The sequence below is a fragment of the Symphalangus syndactylus genome, chromosome 7 (genome assembly GCF_028878055.3).
Source record: "Symphalangus syndactylus isolate Jambi chromosome 7, NHGRI_mSymSyn1-v2.1_pri, whole genome shotgun sequence".
NCBI classification, from domain to species: Eukaryota; Metazoa; Chordata; class Mammalia; order Primates; family Hylobatidae; genus Symphalangus; species Symphalangus syndactylus.
In genome coordinates this window covers 43864564-43889002 of record NC_072429.2, presented here as the reverse complement: position 1 = coordinate 43889002, position 24439 = coordinate 43864564, and the positions used below count along the sequence as shown (strand labels likewise).

Here is a 24439-nt window from a genome sequence, read left to right as displayed (position 1 = left end):
ACTTCTGTGGTTTTCCCTAAGATTCTTCAAGGTTACTGAGCATAAACCCACCTCTCCTGTGTTCACATGTTCTCCAGAGAACTTTGAGAAAATGGACTTTGCTACCCTAGCGTGCTGCTTTCTCTGAAAGGAGACAAAGCAACAAGGCTTCAAAAGTTGAGATGAAAGTTAAGAGAATGGTACATTTCTAACCTGGGAGGCCAACCTGGATATTTGGTGCAAGCTCTGCCAGCATTCATGATGAGACAACTGTTTGGGCTGCCTCGTGTGTACACTGAGCAGAGCTGAACCTGAGGCTGAGGGAGGGAAGTAAACCAGCTGAAGCCTCAACTGCAGGATGGTGGATGTTGGGCCTGGGAGACACAGGTCCTGCGACAACTCATCGCAAGTCAAATTAAGGGACTAATGCAAGCCTAGTAGATATTTAATGAGAGATTATTGCTGGAGATTATAGGGATACAGAAATTGCTAATAAATCCCTGACCTTTTCTGAGCCTTGGCTCAGTGAAAGAGCTGAATCACCTGCTTGAGGGGATTAAGGACAGCCGCCTCCATCTGGCGGGCCACTCAGACTTTTTCTGTTGTTAGCAAACGCAGCTTGGTGGTGATAGTGTTCTAAACCTTTTAGTGGGAATTTGCTTTTCAGACTAGGAGATCTCAATTAACTTAGATTATATCCCTACTGGGCAGAGATCAGGACGAATGATCTGTTTATGTGTGCACTGTAGTCCCTATCACATTGTGGTACTTGGTCCATGATAAATAATAAAACAGTTGTTAATTATTAGTAATCTAATCATGATGTCAGCAGGAAACTCCAGTTGATGAGAGTAGAAATCAAGCTCTTTGTGTGCGTGCATGCATGCACATGTGTGTCTGTGAAAGAGAAGAGACAAAAAGAGATGGGGGTCCCCAGGCAGTGGGCAATGTGATAATTTACACTAGTTCCAGTTTAGAGGTTTAGAGCAGTGGTTGCTAACCTGTATTTCTTGAATTCCTTGTTGGAGAAACTGTTGTTTGAAAGAGATTCCATTTCTTAACACAGTGTTATCTGTTTATAGGCTATAAATAATTATCATCAATATGCAATTTTAATACATTAGAGGCTAACAGAGTTATCTTGAGCTCATAATGTTTGACTTTGCAATATGTAAATATATCCATTTGAACTTAGACAACTAAGATAAACTGAGAAATACTGGATTATACATGTCATATGTAAGACCTTTATGTGTAACATCTGTGTAAGACTTAATTCCAGGAAAAGGAGTTTGCTGGTTTCAAACAAATTGGAAGATCTCTAACGTTGGGAAAACCAAAGGAGGAACATTTACTCAGATTGAATGTGGAGGTTTTGCTTTGCCATTTCCCAAAAGAAGTAATTGTAGTAGTGGGTAAAATTTTGATTATTTTCTGGATGTATTTGGAGGGGTCCATTTTATTCTTTTCCAGTAAATATTACTTACCTAGAAAAGGATGAACTTCCTACAGTGCCACAAAAAAAAAAAAAAAAAAAAAAAAAGGTTCAATGACTGATTTGCCTCTAGAGGGTTGTGTCCACTGATTGGGCTGATGGCTTTACATGCATGTATCTTCTGACCATTGGGGTCATCACTGTCAGATGCTAGGTTCTTTCCAATTTTTCAAAACTTTTATCGACGTTCAGAGGGTAAAGAAATAGCCTTTGTCTAGGGCAGAAGTTCATCAATGTCTAGAATAAGACCATGTTCACAAGCCTACTCTTAAAACATCCTAGTTCAGAATCAATGTCTGCAGCTCCCCATAGCACTGTGTAAAATGGCAATTCTTTCTCTCCCAGACTTCTTTGATTCTCATTCCTATGAAAAGATGATCTTAAGCACCTCTCAAAAGAAGAACTAAAAGGCTTCACCTGACTATTGAATCGTAGTTATAAACATTTTGGGAAACTCCTTTAGCACAAAACGTAATTCCCCATCTGACAAATGCTTTCCAGTAGGCTCTATTGTGACTACTGTATAAAGGAATGAAAATCCTCCCTGCACATGAAAAGATTCCCAACATTATTAGTCATTAGGGAAGTGCAAGTCAAAACCACAGTGAGATACCTCTTGACACCCACTAGGATGGCTATAATAAAAAAGACAATAACAAATGTTGGCAAGGATTAGGAGAAATTGGAACCCTCATACATTGAGGGTAGGAATGAAAACTGGTGCAGCTGCTTAGAAAACAGTTTGGCAGTTCCTCAAAAAGTTAAGCGTAGAGTCATTCTGTGACCCGGTGTTGCCACTCCTAGGTGTATACTCAAAAGAAATGAAAATACCAGTTCACACAAAGACTTGTACACAGATGTTCATAGTAACATTATTCACAACAGCCAAAAAGTGGAAACGGCCCAAATATCTATCAGCCGATGAATGGATAAATAAAATGTGTTATATCTGGACCATGAAATATTATCTGACCATGAAAAGAAATGAAGTACTGATGCTACAACATGGCTAAGGCTTGAAAACATTATGTTAAGTAAAAGAAGCTAGACATAAAAGACGACATAGTGTATGATTCCCATTTAAGTGAGGTGTTCAGAATAGGCAAATCCATAGAAAAGGAATTCTCCCCACAGCTGGGAGAAGGGAAGAAATGGCCAATGTGAATGGGTTTTTGGGGTAGGGAGGAGGGCAAAAATGTTCTGGAGTTACATAATAGTGATTAATACACAGCTTTGTAAATACTCTAGAAATTGCTGAATTGTATACTGAAAATGGGTAAACTTATGGTATATGAATTATATACCAATAAAGCTGTTATTTAAAAAAAAATCCTCCCCTGGAATCCAACAAGTATTTGGCCTCTGTATTATAGGTTGTTATTAAATTTGAAAAATGCCTGCTGCATGAGTTGAGTTTTATTTGGAAGAATTATTTTGATTTGGCTTTCAGCCTATAATCAGAATCTTGAGATGCCATAATTTGCAGAGCAAATACTTTATTTATACAGGGAAAAACAAGGGATTGAGTTAATAGGCTCCTTACCATTTTAAGGGAATAAAAAGAATGGTTTGTATAGCAAGTAATCTCCGGGGAGAAAAACATTGTTTTTCTGTTTCTTTTCTGGTACTTTACTTACTATCCTAGAGGCTGAGTATGTTTGTAATAAGCATCACTAAGCAATAAGTATGCATGTAAGTATAGGAACTATTAATATTTCAGTTTGGGAAGAGTTGTTTTAGGAATTAGCATTCCTTTTTAGTTTGATTTTGGGAATTCTTGGTGATTAAAAAATGTTTTAAAATCTTCAGCACAATTCACAATTGCAGAAACATGGAACCAGCCCAAATGCCTATCAGTCAACAAGTGGATAAAGAAACTGTGGTATATATATATATATATATGTATATATATATATATATATGTATATATATATATATATATATACATATATATATATATACATATATATATGATAGATTACTACTCAGCTATAAAAAGGAATGATTAATGGCATTTGCTGCTACCTGGATGAGACTGGAGACTATTATTCTAAGTGAAGTAACTCAGGAATGGAAAACCAAACACTGTATGTTCTCACTCATAAGTGGGAGCTAAGCTATGAGGATGCGAAGGCATAAGAATGACACAGTGGACTTTGGGGACACGGGGGAAAGGATGGGAAGGGGGTGAGGGATAAAAGCCTACAAATAGAGTGCTGTGTATACTTCTTGGGTGTTAGGTGCATCCAAATCTCACAAGTCACCACTAAAGAACTTACCCACATAGGCCAGGTGCGGTGGCTCACGCCTGTAATCCCAGCACTTTGGGAGGCCGAGGCAGGTGGATCACCTGAGGTCAGGAGTTGAAGACCAGCCTGGCCAACACGGTGAAACTCCATCTCTACTAAAAATACAAAACTTAGCTGGATGTGGTGGTGGGTGCCTGCAATCCCAGCTACTAGAGAGGTTGAGGCAGGAGACTCGCTTGAACCCAGGAGGCGAAGGTTGCAGTGAGCCAAGATCATGCCACTGCACTCCAGCTTGAGCGACAGAGTAAGACCTTGTCTCAAAAAAAAAAAAAAAAGAACTTACCCATGTAACCAAACACCACCTGTTCTCCAATAACCTACGGAAATAAAAAAATAAAATGTTCATTTTATCTAAGTTTACCCATATACACTAAGAATTAAAGAAAGATTCAATTTGGGTTAGATCCAAGGTGAGTTCAGGTTCTGCTCACTTCTCAAATATTACAAGTTTATTACTTTCCCTGAGATGACCGCAAATCATCTATAAATACTTGCTTTTCTACTTTCTGCCATTTTCCTTTCCACTCTGACCATTAAGTAGTAGAATGTCTTGTCCCACTGTCCTAAGAAGGTCAAAGATGAACCCACCCATTCTTAAAGATTATCACTGGGTAACCAAAACATGGGGGTGAATTTTAGGGAATTTCCAGCCTTGTTGTCAGGTTAGAAGTTTCTAGCCTTGTGTGGTTCTCTGCTGTGGAAGAAGTTGCTGCTGTTGATCATTTATTTTCTCAGTGAGAACCCTGTCACCACTTGCTCATTTCCCCCTAGAGGATGGCCCCACTGCCTTCGTGCTGCTTCCTTAGGTAGTGTCTTTGTTCTTGGCTGTTTTAATTTTCCTCTGAATCATTTTTCTTCTTTTATTCTTTGTTCTATTTTTCCTTTCTTCTAGTCACCTGAGCAGGATTATACTTAACTCAGGGCCACATTTAAGGCAGTTTGATGGTATGGGCTCTAGAGCAAGTCTCCATGTATTGGCTCTGCATCTTTGATCAAGATACTTAGTGTTACCAAGCCTCAGTTTCTTCCTCTGTAATATGGGCTAATGATAATGTCAACCTGGAGGACTTACTGGGATCAAGTGAGAAAATCTCTTTTAAGCACTTACCCAACATTTATAGACCACTTAATTTGTGCTTTTTGAAAGAGACCGCAATTAGTTCTACAGCTTCTGTTAATAGCAGAGCAATGTAAAGGTACCTGTCACCTTATGCTGCAGTTTCTTCACCTGTAAATTGAAGATAATTTTACAGGTTACTACAACTTGAGGTTACTGTGAGAACTAAATGAGATAATGCATGCAAGGCACTTAAAACCATACCTAGCATATGGAAAGCTCTCAATCAATGCCAGCTATTGTTATGTTATTCCTGTACTGCTATTGGGAAAAATTAAAAGGATATGTGACCACAGCATGCGATTGATTCATCCTGGTTTGGTTAAGCCCTATCCTGAGGTTGATTTCCATGGCTAGCAACTTGACTGCCCTTCTCTTGCTCTTTCAGCTGCGCAGTTGGACAGCATTGGCTTCAGCATAATCAGGAAATGCATCCATGCTGTGGAAACCAGAGGTAAAGTAGTTTAACAGATGGCATTGTTCTCATAGAAGGTCACGCATCTGGTGAGGAGTCAGACCTGCTACCTGCTGTTTCCTGACTTTAAGTGACTCATTAGCTCCCCAAGTGCCATTGTCAGTGGATTTCCACAAGTCCTGTTGGTCTCAAGCAGGAGGTCCTAACTGATTTTGTGTCACCAACTTCTTTGGCTGATCAGAAGAATGTGTTAAATATCTAAAATACATATGATTATAGAAACCAGTTACTGAAATTCAATTTTTAAAATATTAAAAAACACAGGGTAGGCCGGGCGCGGTGGCTCACGCCTGTAATCCCAGCACTTTGGGAGGCCGAGGCGGGCGGATCACGAGGTCAGGAGATCGAGACCATCCTGGCTAACACGGTGAAACCCCGTCTCTACTAAAAATACAAAAAATTAGCCGAGCGAGGTGGCAGGCGCCTGTAGTCCCAGCTACAAGGGAGGCTGAGGCAGGAGAATGGCGTGAACCCCGGGGGGGCAGAGCCTGCAGTGAGCCGAGATCGCGCCACTGCACTCCAGCCTGGGTGAAAGAGCGAGACTCCGTCTCAAAAAAAAAAAACAAAAAAAAAAAACACAGGGTATCACGATATATGCGTTTCTTTGTTAACACTTTATGAGTGATAGTGGCGGGTCTGATAACCGACATAACATGGGATCAGTGATATTTCAAGATATCCGTAATAATTGTAATGTGTTATGAAAATATCTGTGATTTCTGACCAAGTTGCAGGTACCGCTAATGCTCCTGTGATTTGTTGCTTACATCCATAAAGGAAGGAAATGCTTAATGTCAGTTATAGGTTAGTGAAGATAAAGATGTAATTGTTTTCCTAAGTTCACAGACACCCTGAATTTTCTCTGGCAGACATCTTGGGGTCTGTGAACCTGAGATGCTCTGGGGAGCTAGTCCCTGGGGACCACCCAGGTAGAGAAAAGGGGTCAGGCCCATGTTCACGCTGATCTTTCCCAGGTCTGTGGGAGCAGGACATTAAGATCAAGGAGCCTGGTTCATCCTGATGGTCTCTATCCCTTCTTCAGAGACAGCCACAAAGGAGATTCCTCAGTCCCAGCAGTTTGAAGCTTTGAGTTTGCTGGTCTGTTGTACCTCTGAGAAAAGCTATTAACCATCTTTCCACTGGATTTGATTTGAACCATTGTCAGAGATGTGAATCTTATTTACTCTACAGCCTCGCAGCCTACCAGCCCTTTTTAAGTAGTGGAAAGAAATTCTCTCTTTTAAAGCAGGATTCATAACTCTTACCAGTTGAGAAATATACACTTTTTTTCATAAGGACTGTGAGGCATTAAGTAGAGGGAAGAGAGAGAATTTAAAAACCTACCCTTATGTATACCGTCAAAAGATATTTTTTCCAAAACAGTTGTAATGTATGGAAACGTTTTTTAAAATGTTCAGTTATTTCTCCTGTACCTCCCTTAAATAAAGTGTTAAGGCAGCTTGTAAAGATATTTAAGATATATCCAGAGAATATAAAGTAGAAGTAGGTGACATTTCTGGGAATTGGTCTTGAGGAAATAAGGATATGGGCCAGATCGAGCCATAAGGATGTTTACACAGTGGTGATGTTAAGGTACAAAATCAGAAACTGGCCAAATGTCTCAAAAATGGGTTAAATCAACAATGGTACATCTGTGTAGTAAAAAGCTATGAATCACTAACAATGCAATGGAAATACATTTTTTGATGTACGGCTTTTTTTTTTTTTTTTTTTTTTGGAGATAGTCTCGTTCTGTCCCCAGACTGGAGTTCAGTAACGCAATCTCGGCTCACTGCAACCTCCCACTCCCTGGTGCAAGGGATTCTTCTGCCTCAGCCTCCTGAGTAGCTGGGATTACAGGCACACACCACCACGTCCAGCTAATTTTTATATTTTTAATAGAGATGGAGTTTCACCATGTTGGCCAGGATGGTCTCGATCTCCTGACCTCGTGATCCACCCACCTCAGTCTCCCAAAGTGCTGGGATTATAGACATACGGCATTTTAAAAATTGTTTATAATATGTGAAAAATGCAAATTACAAAGCAGCTGCTCAGTATGAGCCCGTTCTGGGAGCAGTGGGGAGAGGAGCGGTCGTATTGCACAGGTTTCATTGTGTTCTCAGTGGCTGTCTGCTGATTTTTACTGTTTCCCTTTGACTCGTCTATTTACCTTAACTGTAGTTTCTAAGTTTTTTTGAAGTGTTCGTTACTAAGATAATTTTTCTTTTTTCTTTTTTTTTTGGTGGGGGACGGAGTCTTGCTCTGTTGCTTAGGCTGGAGTGCAGTGGCTCAATCTCTACTCACTGCAACCTTGGCCTCACAGGTTCAAGCGATTCTCCTACCTCAGCCTCCTGAGTAACTGACATTACAGGCACCCGCCACCATGCCCAGCTAATTTTTGTACTTTTAGTAGAGATGGTTTTACCACATTGGCCAGGCTGGACTTCAACTCCTGACCTTAAGTGATCTGCCCACCTTGGCCTCCCAAAGTGCTGGGATTACAGGCATGAGCCACTGTGCATGGCCTAATTTTCAACAGGAGTTTTAATTTTTTTAAAAAATTTAAAAGAAAAGACCGAGAATAAAACGTACAGGGTTTAAAGGTAGAGGCACAAAAATGGAGCCAAAAGCGAGTCTAAAACAAAAAAAAAATCCCTTTCCCCAGTAAAGTTCATATACTTGCTTGAGCTGGGCCACCTGTTCATCTCAGTCTTCAGCAGCCAAAATCAAGAGAGTAACCTAATCATTTAAAACTGTTCACAGAGTCTGTAGTAAATGCAAACTGGTAGCTCAGGAGGACAACCTTTTCTGATGTAAAACTACAAAATAAATACAATAAGTAGGAGAAGAAGAGGTACACATGGTCCTCTTCCCCCTCTAAAATGAAAATGGAAATGATGTATTTTAACTTCTAAGAAAGTCTTCATTGAGCACAAAGAAGAAATAAGGACAGTACGAGTTAGGTGCCATTTTAGCGTAAATAGTTGAAAAAAGTGGGTATCTCCTGATTGCAGTGTGTGTATGTGCATATGTATTTATGGTGACCAGAGATGAACAGACTTCCCATACTCTCTGGGATTTGACAATTGTCCAGTGGGAGGTGGGATTGTGTAAAGTCCTGGGGAAGCACAAGGATAGAAGAAGTAGAGACACTTAAGACTTTTCAAGCCCACAAGCTGACATGTTACTGAATCAAGTTTCTGCCACTGAGTAACTTGGGACCCATCACTTAGTTTTTGAAGTTTTTGACCAGGGGCTCCTAGTCCGTGAATCTTGCAGAATGATGTACATGATTTTACAGGTCCTCTTTAGCTGTAAAATCCTATCATTCGAGACCACTTCTTTTTATTCATTAGTTCCATGTCTACATAGGTCTTGTTGAAAGTACTGCAGAATTGGTCCTTTCCCGAATTTCTTCTGGAAGATTGTGTTTTGGCTCCCAGGTATTTTATACTGGCCTTGATGGAGTATAAACTCAGTGTTTTGTTTATTATCATGTACCATATACTGATCCAGGGGCTGAGGATATAATGGTGAACAGGACACAATTACTGTTTACATTCTATTGAGAATGTAGCAGAAAAAAACAAGTAAAGAATCAAATAAGAAAGATAATTTCAGATATTGTTAACTGCTATAAAGAAAGAAAACAGGGTAAAGGAATGACCAGTAGTGTTGATTGTGGATTGCATTAGATTGAAGCAGTTGCATTTAAGCTGAGATCTGAATGATGAAAAGCTCTGGGAGAAGAGCAGTCCAGGTAGAGGAAACAGCTGGAGCAAAGGCTATGAGGTGGGGCCGTGAGCTTGGCATGTTGAGGTGACAGGAAGGCCAGTGTGTGGAGCAGAATGCATGTGGTCAATGATGCAATCAGAGGTAGTCAGTGCTCAATAATATAGGCCTTATAGGCCATTGTAAGTAGTTTTGATTATGGTCTAAGTGCAATGGGAAGCTATTGGAGGGTTTTAAGAGAAGAGGTGGTACGAACTAATTTGCACTTTAGACAGTTCACTTTGGCTACTGTTTGAAGAATGGATATCAGAGGAATAAAATAGGAAGCTGGAGCTCTATTACTTGAGAGGGGTCAGATATGATGGGCCTGGAACTAACAGGAGAAAAATCATTTCAAGTCACCTGGTCTAAATTGCCTTCTTTTGTAAATGGTACAGTGGTGATCTAATCCATGTATTTAAATGAACAGAAACACTGCAGTGGGTTAGTTTTTGATTCTTTGTTTAGATGTTTAATTTAAAAGTAAACCCTTACTAGTCTAATTGTACAGTTCCTTGGGTTGAAATAAAGGTGGTCTTTTTTGATAAAGAATATTTATATTATAAATGAATGGATCTTCTAATCTCAGTCTTGGCTAACAGTCCTTAAAATTAAAAACGTTCTTACACCTCCGTATTTTCATTTTATATGTAAAAATAGATTATAAAGTGTCTTTTTCTGTTGTATGAATTTTTAGTCATGTCATTTTTGGCATTTTAATTTTTAAAATTGGTTAAATATGACATATTTAAAAGTGTACATTTTGCATCTTTTAGAACTCTTCAGATGCTGCCTTTGGCAAGAGAAAGGAAAGCTTCTTTCGCCTCTGATGACTGAACTAACATGAGGGCTGAAGTGTGCAGCACATCTGTGAAATCCTAGACAGCTGTACCAAATCCCACTCCTTTGCTAAGAGCTAAGCTGAGTGACAGGGGACTTTAATTAGAGCAGCTTTTAGGAGGACTGAGAAAATGAAAAAAAAAAAAAAAGTGCACTTGGCTGAATTGGCCTGACTTGTGTTCTGATGTGCCTCTAATTAAATCATCACTGTTTCTTTCCTCAGGGATCAACGAGCAAGGGCTGTATCGAATTGTGGGGGTCAACTCCAGAGTGCAGAAGTTGCTGAGTGTCCTGATGGGTGAGTGCCACAGTGGCTCTGCTAGTCAGGTCCCTGGGTAGGGGGCCCGCTCTGAAAAGTCACCAGGTCTGTGAGTAGATACAGCCTGTGGCAAAGGAATCGGGGTGTCCATGAGCTGTCAACCTAGAAGTCATCTGCCCCATCGGTCAGTTGTCATGGCTTCAGACACTGCTGGGAAAGGTTCTGAGTAGGACTGGACAAAATAAAAAATGCCAGGGCCCAGACACCACACCCTCTCTGTCTGTAGGCTCAGTGCTCTGATCCAAGTGGCACCCGGTCACTCATGTGACTGCCACACCACTCTGTCTTTAATAGCTTATGACTCCCTCCATTCTCTTTTGGGACAGTTATTTAGTGGGACACACCCAATGCCCAAGGAAAGGCATCATTCTGGGCTCCAGAGGACCTCAGAGTTCATGTTCCTGATACTGAGCAGGTGTCATGTAACTCTCAGATAAAATGTATATAACCAGATAAATCTTCTGATCCTCTTTGCTTCTAGATTTCAACTGAATACCTGTCACTTGAGCAGCAGAACCTCCTTTGCCACTAGCTGATATAAATACAAAGCACTGTCTCCAAATTTGCAGTATTTGAATCAAAAGCCCATGAGTCCATGAGCCAAATTTGCTTAGGCTGCAGATTTCCTGTATTTTTAGATATGAGTGCAGCCAGCCTCCATGAGTCACATGGATCTAAATGGCAAACAGATCAGATTTCACAGAGGCTGTTATTCCTCCCCTTGGAAGCCCTGGCTTGTAGAGATGGACTATCACTTGGGGTACGCAGCTCAGTGTTTTGGACAGGGACAATTCTTGTGTTAGTATTTGTAATTTCTTTTGCCATCCCACTTTCTGAAAATAGCTTTCTTAGGTAAAGAAATCTCTTCTCTCCTGTCGGCCAGAATGACTGTCTTCACCTCTTTTTGAGAGAGTCATTCACTTCTTGTAGCCAAAACCCTATTGTATTGCTAGTTAGAGTGAGATCTGTTGTTTGAAACTATGATTATTTGCGAGGTACTCTAGCAATGAGTATCTGGGTTTTTTTGGTTAAGATTTGAAACATGGTTAGTTTTTGTAAAAATTAAACTTTTCATTTTGAGATAATTGTAGATTTACTAGTGATTGTAAGAAATAATATAGAGATCCTGTGTACCACTTACCTAGTCTCCTCTAAAGGTAACATCTTGCGAAACACAATTTTAATATCACAACCAAAATATTGGCATTAATTAAGTCAAGATGCAGAACATTTCCATCACTAAAAGGATTCCTTATGATATTGTACAAGCACATACCTCACTTCCCACCTTGCACCCTGTGTCTAACCCCTGGCAATCAGTAATCTGTTCTCTATTTCTATAATTTTGTCATTTCAAGATTATTATTTAAATGGAATTATACAATACAGAACCTTTTGGGACTGGCATTGTTTTTCAATCAGTGTAATTTTCTCAAGATTTATTTTTGCTGTTCCATGTATTAATAGTTCTTTTTTATTGCTGAGTAATATTCCATTGTATGGATGTACTGCACTTTGTCAAACCATTCATTTGTTGAAGGGCATCTGAGTTGTTTCCAGTTTGGGGCAATTATGATAAAGCTTTTATAAATTTTCATATATAGTTTCTGTGTGAGCATATATTTGTTCCTCTGGGCTAAATGTCCGAGTGTGCAGTTGCTGGGTTGTATGGTGATAGGGTTAATTTTTGAGAAATTCTAATGTAAGGAAGAATTAAGAGTCTAATAGGTGTCAGTCCTTAGTTTTTCATTTCTGACCAGAGCTGCAAACATTTGTGGGGTGTCTGCCGCTTAGAACAGATGTCAGGTGCTGGAGATTAAATTTTAGAAAGAGCTGTTCCTTTTCTGTAAGGAGTCCTGATAGGGTGAAATATGTGTGTGTATGAAAGCTGTAATGTAAAGTATGATATTCATGCTTAATCTGTGCTGGGTCTAGAAGACTGAGTAGTGTAGTGAAGGAGAGAGTAGAATAATAATTCCAATTCAGGAAGTATTCTGAACAAAGGGTCTATGGTGGCTACAGCAAAGGGTATTGATTATTATTTTAATATTTCTGAAAGACTTAACTTGAGGCTGGGACAGGAGAGTTTTAAAGCTGAACAGCTAAGGTGGTCTTTTTTTGTTGAGGAACTTGAATATTGAGCCAAGGTGTTTGGGTTTTTTTCTATAGGAAGTAAGAAGCTATTAAAAGTTCTCAATAGTGTGATTATATCCATTATGATGCTTTTGCACACAAAAGTGTCAAGAAGACAATTCAGAATAGTTTACAAGGAAAAAAAAAAGCATTTATTTGCTCACATAACTGGTAAATCCAAGACAGAAGCATGGCAGAGTCAGGGATGCCAATGATGTCTTTACTTTTGCTAGATCCTTTGCCCCTTCCTTCTTCTGGCTTCTCATGTTCTCTGACCTCTTCTGGGCTTGGTGTGGCTTTGTTCTCTGTGGGAGTGTCCCAGACCGGTTCAGCTTCTGCAGTCCTTGGAGCCTGTGGTCACTGATAAGAGAGTGCCTTTCTTGACCGTGTTGGCAGAAGGCTCCAGCGAGGACTTTGCTTGGCCAGTATGGGGCCATTCACATGATTCGTTTCTCAATCTCAGACCAGTCACATGGCCCACAGCAGATGGCCTGGATCCTGTGCCTATGTCGGGGGATGTGGGGGATGGGGTGGATGGTTGGGGTGGGGACGGGGTTAGTCCCTGAAACCCAGTGGACTGAGCAGGATTATTGATAGGAAGATGGAGAAGTGCTTTCCTGAAATAATGGCTGCTGCTAGCTTTTTAAAAAAAGTATATCTAATACAGATGTAACAATATCAGATTCTAGCATTAGGAGCCTAATCTTGGCTACAATGTGGAGTATGTATTTGATTATGGAAAGACATGGAGAAGGAAGATGGTTGTAATAGATTAGGTAAGGCAAACCTTATCAAAGACTGAACCAAATAGGTACTCTGAAGTCAGGAAAAAAGGACACACTCATAATGAGTATACAGAGAGAATCAACAGGACTTTTAACCAACTTGATATGGGGGAACAGAAGGGGCAGAGAGATTTCTTTTTTTTTTTTTTTTTTTTTTTTTTTGAGATGGAGTCTCGCTCTGTCGCCCAGGCTGGAGTGCAGTGGCACAATCTCGGCTCACTGCAAGCTCCGCCTCCCGGGTTCATGCCATTCTCCTGCCTCAGCCTCTCCAAGTAGCTGGGACTACAGGTGCCTGCCACCACGCCTGGCTAATTTTTTTTTTTGTATTTTTAGTAGAGACGGGGTTTCACCGTGGTCTCAATCTCCTGACCTCGTGATCCGCCCGCCTCGGCCTCCCAAAGTGCTGGGATTACAAGCGTGAGCCACCACGCCCAGCCTGAGATTTCAAAGATGACAGATTATTATGTAAGATGACACTAATGAAAAGAAATATGACATTTTAGACTGCTTTGCTAATCTAAAAAAGAACCACTTTAGCTCAGTTGCGTTAAGCAAAAGAGTGGTTATGAAAGGATCTTGTTTTTATCACTTTTCTTAGTGGCCTTCACACAAGATATTTGTCTTGTTCTCTTTCTTGAGTTTCCTGGGGATAGAGAAAATAATCATGAACATTTGAGAAATGGCATGAAAAAGTAATAACTAGCAGCTGAAAATCACGAGGGCAGCTGCCTCTGCCAGGAGGACATTACAGATAGTCTGGAATCTAATCTAAGATGCAACCAGAGCTGCAAGATGACCACAGTGTAACATCTAATTGAAAGTGGAGAATGATATCCGTGATTCTCCCTATCAGTTAAGTAAGTTTGAATCTCTCAATTACGGAATCACCAGGGCTCTAGACCTGAAGGGGGAGCTTCATCTTCTCTTTTGTGAACATGCTGTCAACTTCATCAATTCTTGGTACTGGTAGTGTCTGAGCTAGCCAAGAGTATAAAATAAACATGGCACCTGTGCTCCAAAACCTTCCCCTGAGATGGCTGGGCCGAGTGAACCTTTCATTAACTATTTTTTTTTTTTGTCACTTCTCTTTTATTTATTTATGTATTTATTTTTATTATTATTACTATTATACTTTAAGTTTTAGGGTACATGTGCACAATGTGCAGGTTTGTTACATATGTATCCATGTGCCGTGTTGGTGTGCTGCACCCATTAACTCGTCATTTAGCATTAGGTATATCTCCTAATGCTGTCCCTCCCCCCTCCCCCCACCCCGCAACAGTCCCTGGAGTGTGATGTTCCCCTTCCTGTGTCCGTGTGTTCTCATTGCTCAATTCCCACCTATGAGTGAGAACATGAGGTGTTTGGTTTTTTGTCCTTGCGATAGTTTACTGAGAATGATGGTTTCCAGTTTCATCCATGTCCCTACAAAGGACATGAACTCATCATTTTTTATGGCTGCATAGTATTCCATGGTGTATATGTGCCACATTTTCTTAATCCAGTCTATCGTTGTTGGACATTTGGGTTGGTTCCAAGTCTTTGCTATTGTGAATAGTAGTGCCGCAGTAAACATACATGTGCATGTGTCTTTATAGCAGCATGATTTATAGCCCTTTGGGTATATACCCAGTAATGGGATGGCTGGGTCAAATGGTATTTCTAGTTCTAGATCCCTGAGGAATCGCCACACTGACTTCCACAATGGTTGAACTAGTTTACAGTCCCACCAACAGTGTAAAAGTGTTCCTATTTCTCCACATCCTCCCCAGCACCGCTTGTTTCCTGACTTTTTAATGATGGCCATTCTAACTGGTGTGAGATGGTATCTCATTGTGGTTTTGATTTGCATTTCTCTGATGGCCAGTGATGATGAGCATTTCTTCATGTGTTTTTTGGCTACATAAATGTCTTCTTTTGAGAAGTGTCTGTTCATGTCCTTTGCCCACTTTTTGATGGTGTTGTTTGTTTTTTTCTCATAAATTTGTTTGAGTTCATTGTAGATTCTGGATATTAGCCCTTTGTCAGATGAGTAGGTTGCAAAAATTTTCTCCCATTTTGTAGGTTGCCTGTTCATTCTGATGATAGTTTCTTTTGCTGTGTAGAAGCTCTTTAGTTTAATTAGATCCCATTTGTCAATTTTGGCTTTTGTTTCCATTGCTTTTGGTGTTTTAGACATGAAGTCCTTGCCCATGCCTATGTCCTGAATGGTATTGCCTAGGTTTTCTTCTAGGGTTTTTATGGTTTTAGGTCTAACATGTAAGTCTTTAATCCATCTTGAATTAATTTTTGTATAAGGTGTAAGGAAGGGATCTAGTTTCAGCTTTCTACATATGGCTAGCCAGTTTTCCCAGCACCATTTATTAAATAGGGAATCCTTATCCCATTGTTTGTTTTTGTCAGGTTTGTCAAAGATCAGATAGTTGTAGATATGCGGCATTATTTCTGAGGGCTCTGTTCTGTTCCATTGATCTATGTCTCTGTTGTGGTACCAGTACCATGCTGTTTTTGTTACTGTAGCCTTGTAGTATAGTTTAAAGTCAGGTAGCGTGATGCCTCCAGCTTTGTTCTTTTGGCTTAGGATTGACTTGGTGATGTGGGCTCTTTTTTGGTTCCATATGAACTTTAAAGTAGTTTTTTTCCAATTCTGTGAAGAATGTCATTGGTAGTTTGATGGGGATGGCATTGAATCTATAAATTACCTTGGGCAGTATGGCCATTTTCACGATATTGATTCTTCCAACCCATGAGGATGGAATGTTCTTCCATTTGTTTGTATCCTCTTTTATTTCATTGAGCAGTGGTTTGTAGTTCTCCTTGAAGAGGTCCTTCACATTCCTTGTAAGTTGGATTCCTAGGTATTTTATTGTATTTGAAGCAATTGTGAATGGGAGTTCACTCATGATTTGGCTCTCTGTTTGTCTGTTATTGGTGTACAAGAATGCTTGTGATTTTACATTCATTGGATGCTTATTATGTGCCAGGTACTGTGTAAGATTTGGTTTATCTTTCCAAGGCTCTCGAAAGTGGAGTAGTATGTTTTGGTTATTGAAAATATGGCTGGTCAGGAGCAGTGGCTCACGCCTATAATCCCAGCACTTTGGGAGGCTGGGGCAGGTGGATCACCTGAGGTCAGGAGGTCGAGAGCAGCCAGGCTAACATGGTGAAACCCCATCTCTACTGAAAATACAAAAATTAGGCTGGGTGTGGTGGCTCACACCTGTAATCCCAGCACTTTGGGAGGTCAAGGTGAGCGGATCACCTGAAGTCAGGAGTTCGAGACCAGCCTCGCCAACATAGTGACACCCTTTCTCTACTAAAAATACAAAAAAATTAGTCAGGTGTGGTGGTGCACACCTGTAATCCCAGCTACTCAGGGAGGCTGAGGCAGGAGAACTGCTTGAACCCGGGAGGCGGAGGTTGCAGTGAGCCAGGACTGTGCCATTGCACTCCAGCCTGGGCAACAAGAACGAAACTCCATCCCAAAAAATAAAAAATACAAAAATTAGCCAGGTGTGGTGGTGTGCACCTGTAGCCCTGCTACTCAGGAGGCTGAGGCAGGAGAATCCCTTGAACCCAGGAGGCGGAGGTTGCAGTGAGCCGAGATCATACCACTGAACTCCAGCCTGGATGACAGAGCAAGACTTGGTCTCAAAAAAAAAAAAAAAAAAAAGGCTGAGAATTAAGTAAAACCAGAGACTTTTTTGAATTACTTCGAGTTTATTTTTTGTACTCTTAATACATTGGAGGACTTTGGGGTGGAAGAGGAATATGAGAGCCAGTGCTTTGAGAATGTCTTCTTTGTACTGATCAGGATTCCTTAAGAAAGCTTGCTAAAATTCCTCATAGCAAGTGCAGTTTGGCTTTGTACTAGTGTCCTACCAAGAGCTACCCTTGATCCCTTCCTCCTAGCAACAGAAGTCATTAGTCTTTGGAGAGTGAAAAGGACTCTCAAAGACTTGCAGATTCCTAGAAATAGAATGCCTTCTGTGTGTCTGGGGGTTTCCCCCCCTGAATATTAAGTAAGGATAAATCTTTCCAAATTTTAGCCCAACTTTTTTATCTATACTATTTAATATATAAATCAGCTATATACTTGTTCAATGTATGTCTGTCTCTCTTCCTGTCTCTCCGTACATGTTTTAAATAAATTTTTTCCTGATGAAAAGTTATGAGTGGTCATTGTGAAAATTTGGAGAAATACAAAAAGTAGAAGAATATAACAGTTCTATATACTAGAGTTAACCTTTATTAACTGTTTTGTCATATGACATCAAAATGTTATATTATTGCCTTTTAAATTTAGCGTATATACTATACTAAATATAACAGTACGTTTACAAAATTAAACCCACTGTGCAGACATTACAGGTTTTATTCATGTAACACTATAGAGTGTCTATTGTCACATGTCATTCAAGTTCTTCTAGAGTGTGATTTTCTTAGGCACATATTGCATAGATACTCTATAACTTTTTAATCAGTCCCCTGTTCTTGGATACATCGGCTAATTGCAATTCTTCATCATTCTAGAAAGCACTCAGGTAAACATCCCCATAGAGGCAGGACAGAGGGTAAACATCCCCATTGAGGCAGCAGAGATTAAGAGCATGCATTTTGAGATTTGATAAGTTGCAGTTCCACCGCTTATTTCTTTGACTTAGACAAATGATTCACACTGGTCTAGTCATCTATTTCCACATCTGTAATAATGACTCCTGCCTGCATAGTAATGTGAGGATGGAATGAAAAAATGCCTGTGGGTTGCTGAGTCCAGAGCCTTCACATGTTAAATATAAAATGTTAGCTGTTATAATTTTTATATGCATCTCTAATTATTTCCTCAGGACTTATTTTAAGATGTTGAATTGCTGGGTCAAGGTATGTACATGTTTTCAAGGCTCTTAAATGATATTCCCAAGTTTGTAGTTAGCAAAGTCTGAGGAGACTATCCTACACCCCACATTTTGCCATGCTGTGTATTACTGTTTTGCATATAAATTATAAACATTTTTAAATATATCTTTTTAAATTTAACTTTGCATTTCTGTAGTTTTGGGTGAGGTTAGACTGTTTACATATTTATTGCTGATTTATACTACTTTTGTTGAATTGCCTGTTAGTATTCTTAGCCTATTTTTCTATTGGTATGTTCTTTTTCTTTGAAAAAAAATTTTTTTGTTTTATTATTATTATTATTATTTTTCCCGCTCTGTCGCCCAGGCTGGAGTGCAGTGGCTTAGTGTTGGCTCACTGCAACCCCTGCCTCCCAGGTTCAAGTGATTCTCATGCTTCAGCCTCCTGAGTAGCTGGGATTATAGGTGCATGCCACCATGCCAGGCTAACTTTTGTATCTTTTTAGTAGAGTCGGGGTTTCACCATGTTGACCAGGCTAGTCTCGAACTCCTGACCTCAAGTGATCCGCCTGCCTTGGCCTCCCAAAGTGCTGGGATTATAAGGCATGAGCCACCGCACCTGGCAGTGTGTTCCTCTTTTGATTACAAGACCTTTTTAGATCTATAGACTATATTTTCAATATGTTTTTTTCAGATTATTATTTGTCTTAAACTTTATGGTGCATTTGTTTTTGTTGTCTTATGAGTATTTTATTGAGATGCGGTCTCACTCTTTCACCCGGGCTGGAATGCAGTGGTGTTATATTGGCTCACTGCAACCTCTACCTCCTAGGTTCAAGTGATTCTTGTGCCTCAGCAACCTGAGTAGTTGGGACTACAGGTGTGCACCACCATGTCCAGCTAATTTTTGTATTTTTAGTAGAGATAGGGTTTCATCATGTTGCCCAGGCTGGTCTCAACCTCTTGAGCTCAAGGGATCTGTCCACCTTGGCCTCCCAAAGTGTTGGAATTACAGGTGTGAGCCACCATGACTGGCCTAGTTTAAATTTTTATGATGTCCAGTCTGTTATCTTTTTTCTAAACGAATTATGCCATAAAAGACCTTCCCCGTGCCAGGTGCAGTGGCTCACACCTGTAATCCCAGCATTTTGGGAGGCCGGCGGGGAGGGGGTGGATCACAAGGTCAGGAGTTCGAGACCAGCTTGGCCAAAATGGTGAAACCCCATCTGTACTAAAAATACAAAAATTAGCCAGGGGTGGTGGTGCACATCTGTAGTCCCAGCTACTCAGGAGTCTGAGGCAGGAGAATCGCTTGAACCTGCGAGGTAGAGGCTGCAGTAAGCTGAGTCGTGCCATTGCACTCCAGCCTGGATAACAGAATGAGACTCCGTCTCAAAAAAAACAAAACAAAACAAAACAAAAAAAAAACCCCTTACCCTATCTAGAATGACAAAAACCTTAATTTTCCTTAAAATCTGTCATGCAAAGTGGAAACTCTGCTTTTTCCTCTAATACTTATCCACTTGACCAGTATCCATATAATGAGTCATCTTCCCCCTTTCCACTACTTTTATATATCACCATGTAATCGTTCTTTTATACATATTGGGGGCCACTGAAGGAGTTTTTATACATATTTTTCTAAAGACAAATCTCTTTACTGTATTTTTTTTGTAATTCTCAACCTTTTAAACACACCAACATTTTTCATCTTTTTAATGCTTAATTTTTCTCCTGATTCTTTATATTCCAGCAAAAATTCTTAAACTTGTCCTCCATGTCAGTATTACTCATTTAAAATTGTTGGGTTGATTGTGATTATTATTTTGCTATTTATAATACAGATTTTAACTTTTTGTAATGGATTTTCCAATGTCTTTATTATCTTTACTTATTTAACTCCTTTTATTTCTACTTTTCAGCTATAATCTTTATTATTTCAGTCTGCTACTTGTTTTATTTTGTTGTCTTAGTTTCTGCCATCTATATTTTTAGAATTTTACTTATATGACAGAGCGGGTGTTTTCTGAATTATTTTTCAGAGTGCTTTGGTCTCTGTATTTTTTGCCAACAAGTATTTTATAGGATTTTATATCTTCTGTTTAATCAAACCTTTGCTTTTAAGCTCACTGTGGATAGATTCTCCTTGTTCTGCTATTTTCCTGAATCCTGTTAGAATCATTATCTCACATGATGATTGGAGGGCTATTGTACGTAATTCGAGCCAACTTTCTGGTATTCTTAAAGCTTTCATTTAGTGAACCTATAAGCCTGCATTGATTTTTCCTGGTTTTGCTATTTGGTCATGGTCCTGGGAGAAGCCGGATTTACTCCTGGATAATCTGAAACATGCTGTGGTTCTTCCCTCATGACTCTCATGTTTCTTCTAGGGCTCTCCTTCTGAATTCACTTGCCTTGATATAAGAGGACCCCCCTCCACTTCTGCTCTGCAGTCTGATTTCATTGCCTGGATTATAATCTCATGACAGCTCTGGGTGCCCCAGAAAGCCCCCAAAAGTGTGTTTGCTGGAATGGGGTTGGGGGGTTGCAGCATGGCCTTTCCCCCACACCCCTGGGTGGCTTGGGCTATCACATTGTTTCCCCAGGTGGGTTTTCCTCAGGCCTTCATCTAAGCTTTGCCTAGTGGATATCCTGGTGGCAGGAGAATGTTGACTGAGAGCTTAATTTTCTGTGCTGTTAAAAATTCGTGTTCCTTTTTTGTGTGTTTTTACCGTGATGATAAAGGACTGCAAATTCAGCATCACTGTTTTTCTCGTCCTGTAACCTTTTTTGTTCTTCTTTTTTTTTTTTTTTAACCACATTTAAAGTAAACTTAGTAAAACAGAGAACACAACGAAGGTATTATAGAGCAGTGCTGTAAAGCACAGAATTATAGTAGCATGCTTCACCCACTTACCTCCGATCCAGCCATGAACTATCCTTCCTTACTCTGGGACATTGAATGTCTGCATTTCTTTTTTCTACGCCCCTTATTTCCCATACCTTCTCACAGAGTAGCATAAATAAAAGCAATCAATGACTTCTTTCTGAAGAAATCAAAATGTTTTATGATGATTTCTAAGACCTAAAGGCTTACATAGGATTAAGTGGAAACAGCCCAGACTTTGAAGACTGTAGCCTACTGGAGTAGGGGAACCATGAGAAGAGCAAATGTCCAATTTTGTCTACCAGTAAAGGGTAGCAGACAAAGGATGACAGGACCAGAAGATGATAGACTACTTGGATAGAGGATTGATCATTCTGGGAGCTAGCAATACGGCTACTAATCACAATCCTGAGTCCCCAAAGAAGAAACACACAGATGGAAGCTCACCTCCTCCTCTGCTCCAGCCACCATCACCTTTGCCTGTTGGGATGCTTCAGGCAGGCTCTCCTAAGACTGGGGCTTGAGCCAGTAAGAGCTTTTGGATCCCAAAACAGAAGGGACTGTTAGAGATAGGATATGCACATAAAAAGCCGACATTAGCAGTTGTCTCTACCTTTTCATGTATATCTGGTTTTTTTTCTTTGAATTCTTAACATGTGCATGTATTACTTTCTCACTTAAAGAGAGAAAAAGATTAATTTGCATACACTATAATGTATTATTAGGAAATTCAAGAGTACATAGGTAACTTTCCTAATAGTTTCCTCCAAAATATCCTTCATTTTGTCTGCAACACAGTGATAGACTAGATGGCCCTTGGGACTGATGCAAGTGTGACATTTCTAAGACGTTCTCCCCTTATAACCACTGCTTCCAGTCTGTGTCTTCTGATTTTCTGAATTCATGTGATAGTAGGTTCAGGAGGAAATAACATTCATTCTGCTTTCCCCACGTGATGCCTTTTGTACATTGGATTGCTCCTCTAGTTTAGATCTGTTTTACTAAGCAGCAGTGGTCAAGGGACATGGTGGAGAGAAATGTACTGAGTTCTAAAGAAGAGTGTAAATGACGTCTCTGCGGCATATTCAGATGCCATCAGGAAGCTTCTGTAAGTGAGGGAAGCATCAGGAGGGAGGTGTGGAAATCAGCAGCACTTTCTGAAAATGGTGTAGCTTGGGAGGCTGTATTCAACTTAGTTTGGATTTTAAATGAATTAAAATGGATGTGCCCAAGTTATGAGCCTTGCCTCATCACTGCTATAAAAAGCCCTTTAGCCAGGCTGTAATTTGACTCTCCTCTCCAATGTTACGCAATATTCCTATGGTTACAGAGCCCGAATAAGTGGAAGCTAATCATTAGTTTGCTAAATGTGGTTCATGGAACAGTTCACAACTCCCAGACTTGACAACTGCTGCTTGTTCAGTTTCATGTTCACTCTTCTTGGGTAAAAGTTGGTTTCTTCTTTAGAAAAATGTACAGTAACATTTGTCTCACATCCAGGAACCATGCAGGATGGCAGCTCTCCATGTGTCTTAGGATGGGGAGGGAAAGAGGTCATGCAAAGCAGAGGTTTTTGATACATACTCTTCTGCAGTAAAAAGCCATTCAGGGAGTGCAAGATGACAAAGACACGAATTAAAGTGGCGGACATTTTGGATACTGGGAAAATCACATTTTGTGAACTTTTCAGAAATTTGCTGTGATAAAACCCTATGGAATTTACTGTTCTGTGGCCCCGGAAATAAAATTATGCTCGTTAGGTTCTTCCTTGTTTGTTTCATGTGACAAGAAAGACTTCATTTTACTGCTCAGGGTCACCTACAAACATCATACAGGTACTGTGCCTTTGAGAGCCACGTGTTTCTGAGCTGGGGGCCCTTTCCTCTCTCATAACCCAGTATGTGTCAGGGGACACACGGAGAGCAGTAGATACCAGCTGAATTTGTGCCCCTACCTCGTGATGATAGGCTAAATCCTGAAGCCATTCATGAGTATTTGACCTCTTTCTATTTGGATGAAAATGGTTTCTTTCCCAGGAAATGGAAAATGTCTTCTGCCCACCTGTGACTTATTTTTTTCCAGCTGAAAGGCTGTTGGCCCTGCAGGAGGAACAGCTTTCTTCATTGATGCCCCAGAATTATTCTTGGAGACTGTTCAGAAAGATGCAGTCTGGTGGCTGCCTCCCTTTACCTGGTGCATCATTTAGATCACTTTGCATTGTAAAAAGACAGAAAACCTGACCTCACCTGGCTTAAGGGGAAAAAGGAATTTACTGGCTCATGTGATAAGAAGGAGAGGCACATAGAAGGGTTCAGGATCCACCATTTCTGCTTATCTTGTCTCTGGGTTGTCGGACTTTCAGGCTCTGTGTGGTGGCACCTGGCAGTTACATAACCTCCTAGTGCAAGCCCAGCAAACAGCAAATATCTGTTCCTGACTCCTGGAGAGTTACTCTGATTGGGCAGGCTTAGGTCTTGGGCCATCCCTCATCCAGGCATTGAGTCCAGAGAGTTGATATGCTTTTGGCCAGTCTGTCCTGAATCTCATTCTCCACCCCTGGAAAAAGTAAGAAAAGGGTTGCTGTCCTGCTCAAAATGAGGTGATATGCAGAAAAAAAAGGACTGGGAGCTGGTGGCAAAGAACTAGTCTTTAGCCAGTATGAGGGAGCTGGATTCTCCCTCCTGTGCTCTGTAAAGGACTCTGTGACCCTCCCACCAGTACGTGTATGACCTGGCCTGCCTCACCAGGGACAGGATGGGGATCTGTGAAGCAATTACACTCCCCAGCCTCTGCCTCTTCTTCTCTCCTTGTGTGCTACTCAGGAAGATTTTAAGAATTATCTCTCCTGTTCTTTTATCATACATGCTTGTTTAAAATATACTGATTTGTTTAAAAGTCCATGCAAGAAGACACAAAAGAAATTGTCAGAGCTGATATAGTTATGGTGGTTCTCATTGCACATTTGAGCTTAAAGCAATTTTTTTAAAAATACAAAAGTAATGGAATAAAATCATACCACAGTCCACCACTTTAACCCAACCACTAATTTAGAGTATTTCCTTTCAGCCTTGTTCATATAAAAAGTTCACAGAAAAAGTTTCTCACAAATATATCTTGTTTTTTTTTATTTGACATTATATAATGCAGACATTTTCCATGTTGCTTTACAGTCACCGTTGTCATATAAATTGGCGAGGTAATATTCCATCAGGTAGACATACGGTAATTCACTTAATCATTCTTCTATTGTTGGACATTTAGGTTGTCTCCCTTTTTTGTTGTTTTTTTTTCTGCTTTTACAAAGAAGAGTGTGTGCTGAACATTTCTGGGGTCTGTAACTTTTCTCGTGCCTTATCTTATTTTCTGAGGATAGACTGTGAGAAATGAGATTACTGGTTCAAAGGGTGTAAACATTTTTAAGACTATGATACATATTACCAAATTGCTTCTCAAAACTCTTGCATTTGTCT

The 24439-nt window shown here is 40.1% G+C and overlaps 1 protein-coding gene across 16 annotated transcripts in view; it reads left to right on the top strand.

Moving 5' to 3' along the window:
* ARHGAP26 (Rho GTPase activating protein 26) overlaps positions 1 to 24439 on the top strand; it is a 473272-nt gene that overhangs the window by 272955 nt on the left and 175878 nt on the right. For 14 of the 16 annotated variants that reach the window (XR_010121689.1, XM_055285812.2, XM_055285818.2 and 11 more), the window contains exons 13-14: positions 5289 to 5354; positions 10213 to 10287. Coding sequence is in view for 15 of the 16 variants with exons in the window: in XM_055285812.2 (XP_055141787.1) it covers positions 5289 to 5354; positions 10213 to 10287 (141 nt within the window). In the remaining variant the exon portion in view is untranslated. The remainder of the gene's footprint in view (positions 1 to 5288; positions 5355 to 10212; positions 10288 to 24439) is intronic. The other 2 variants (XM_063642717.1, XM_063642714.1) reach the window with 1 other exon arrangement.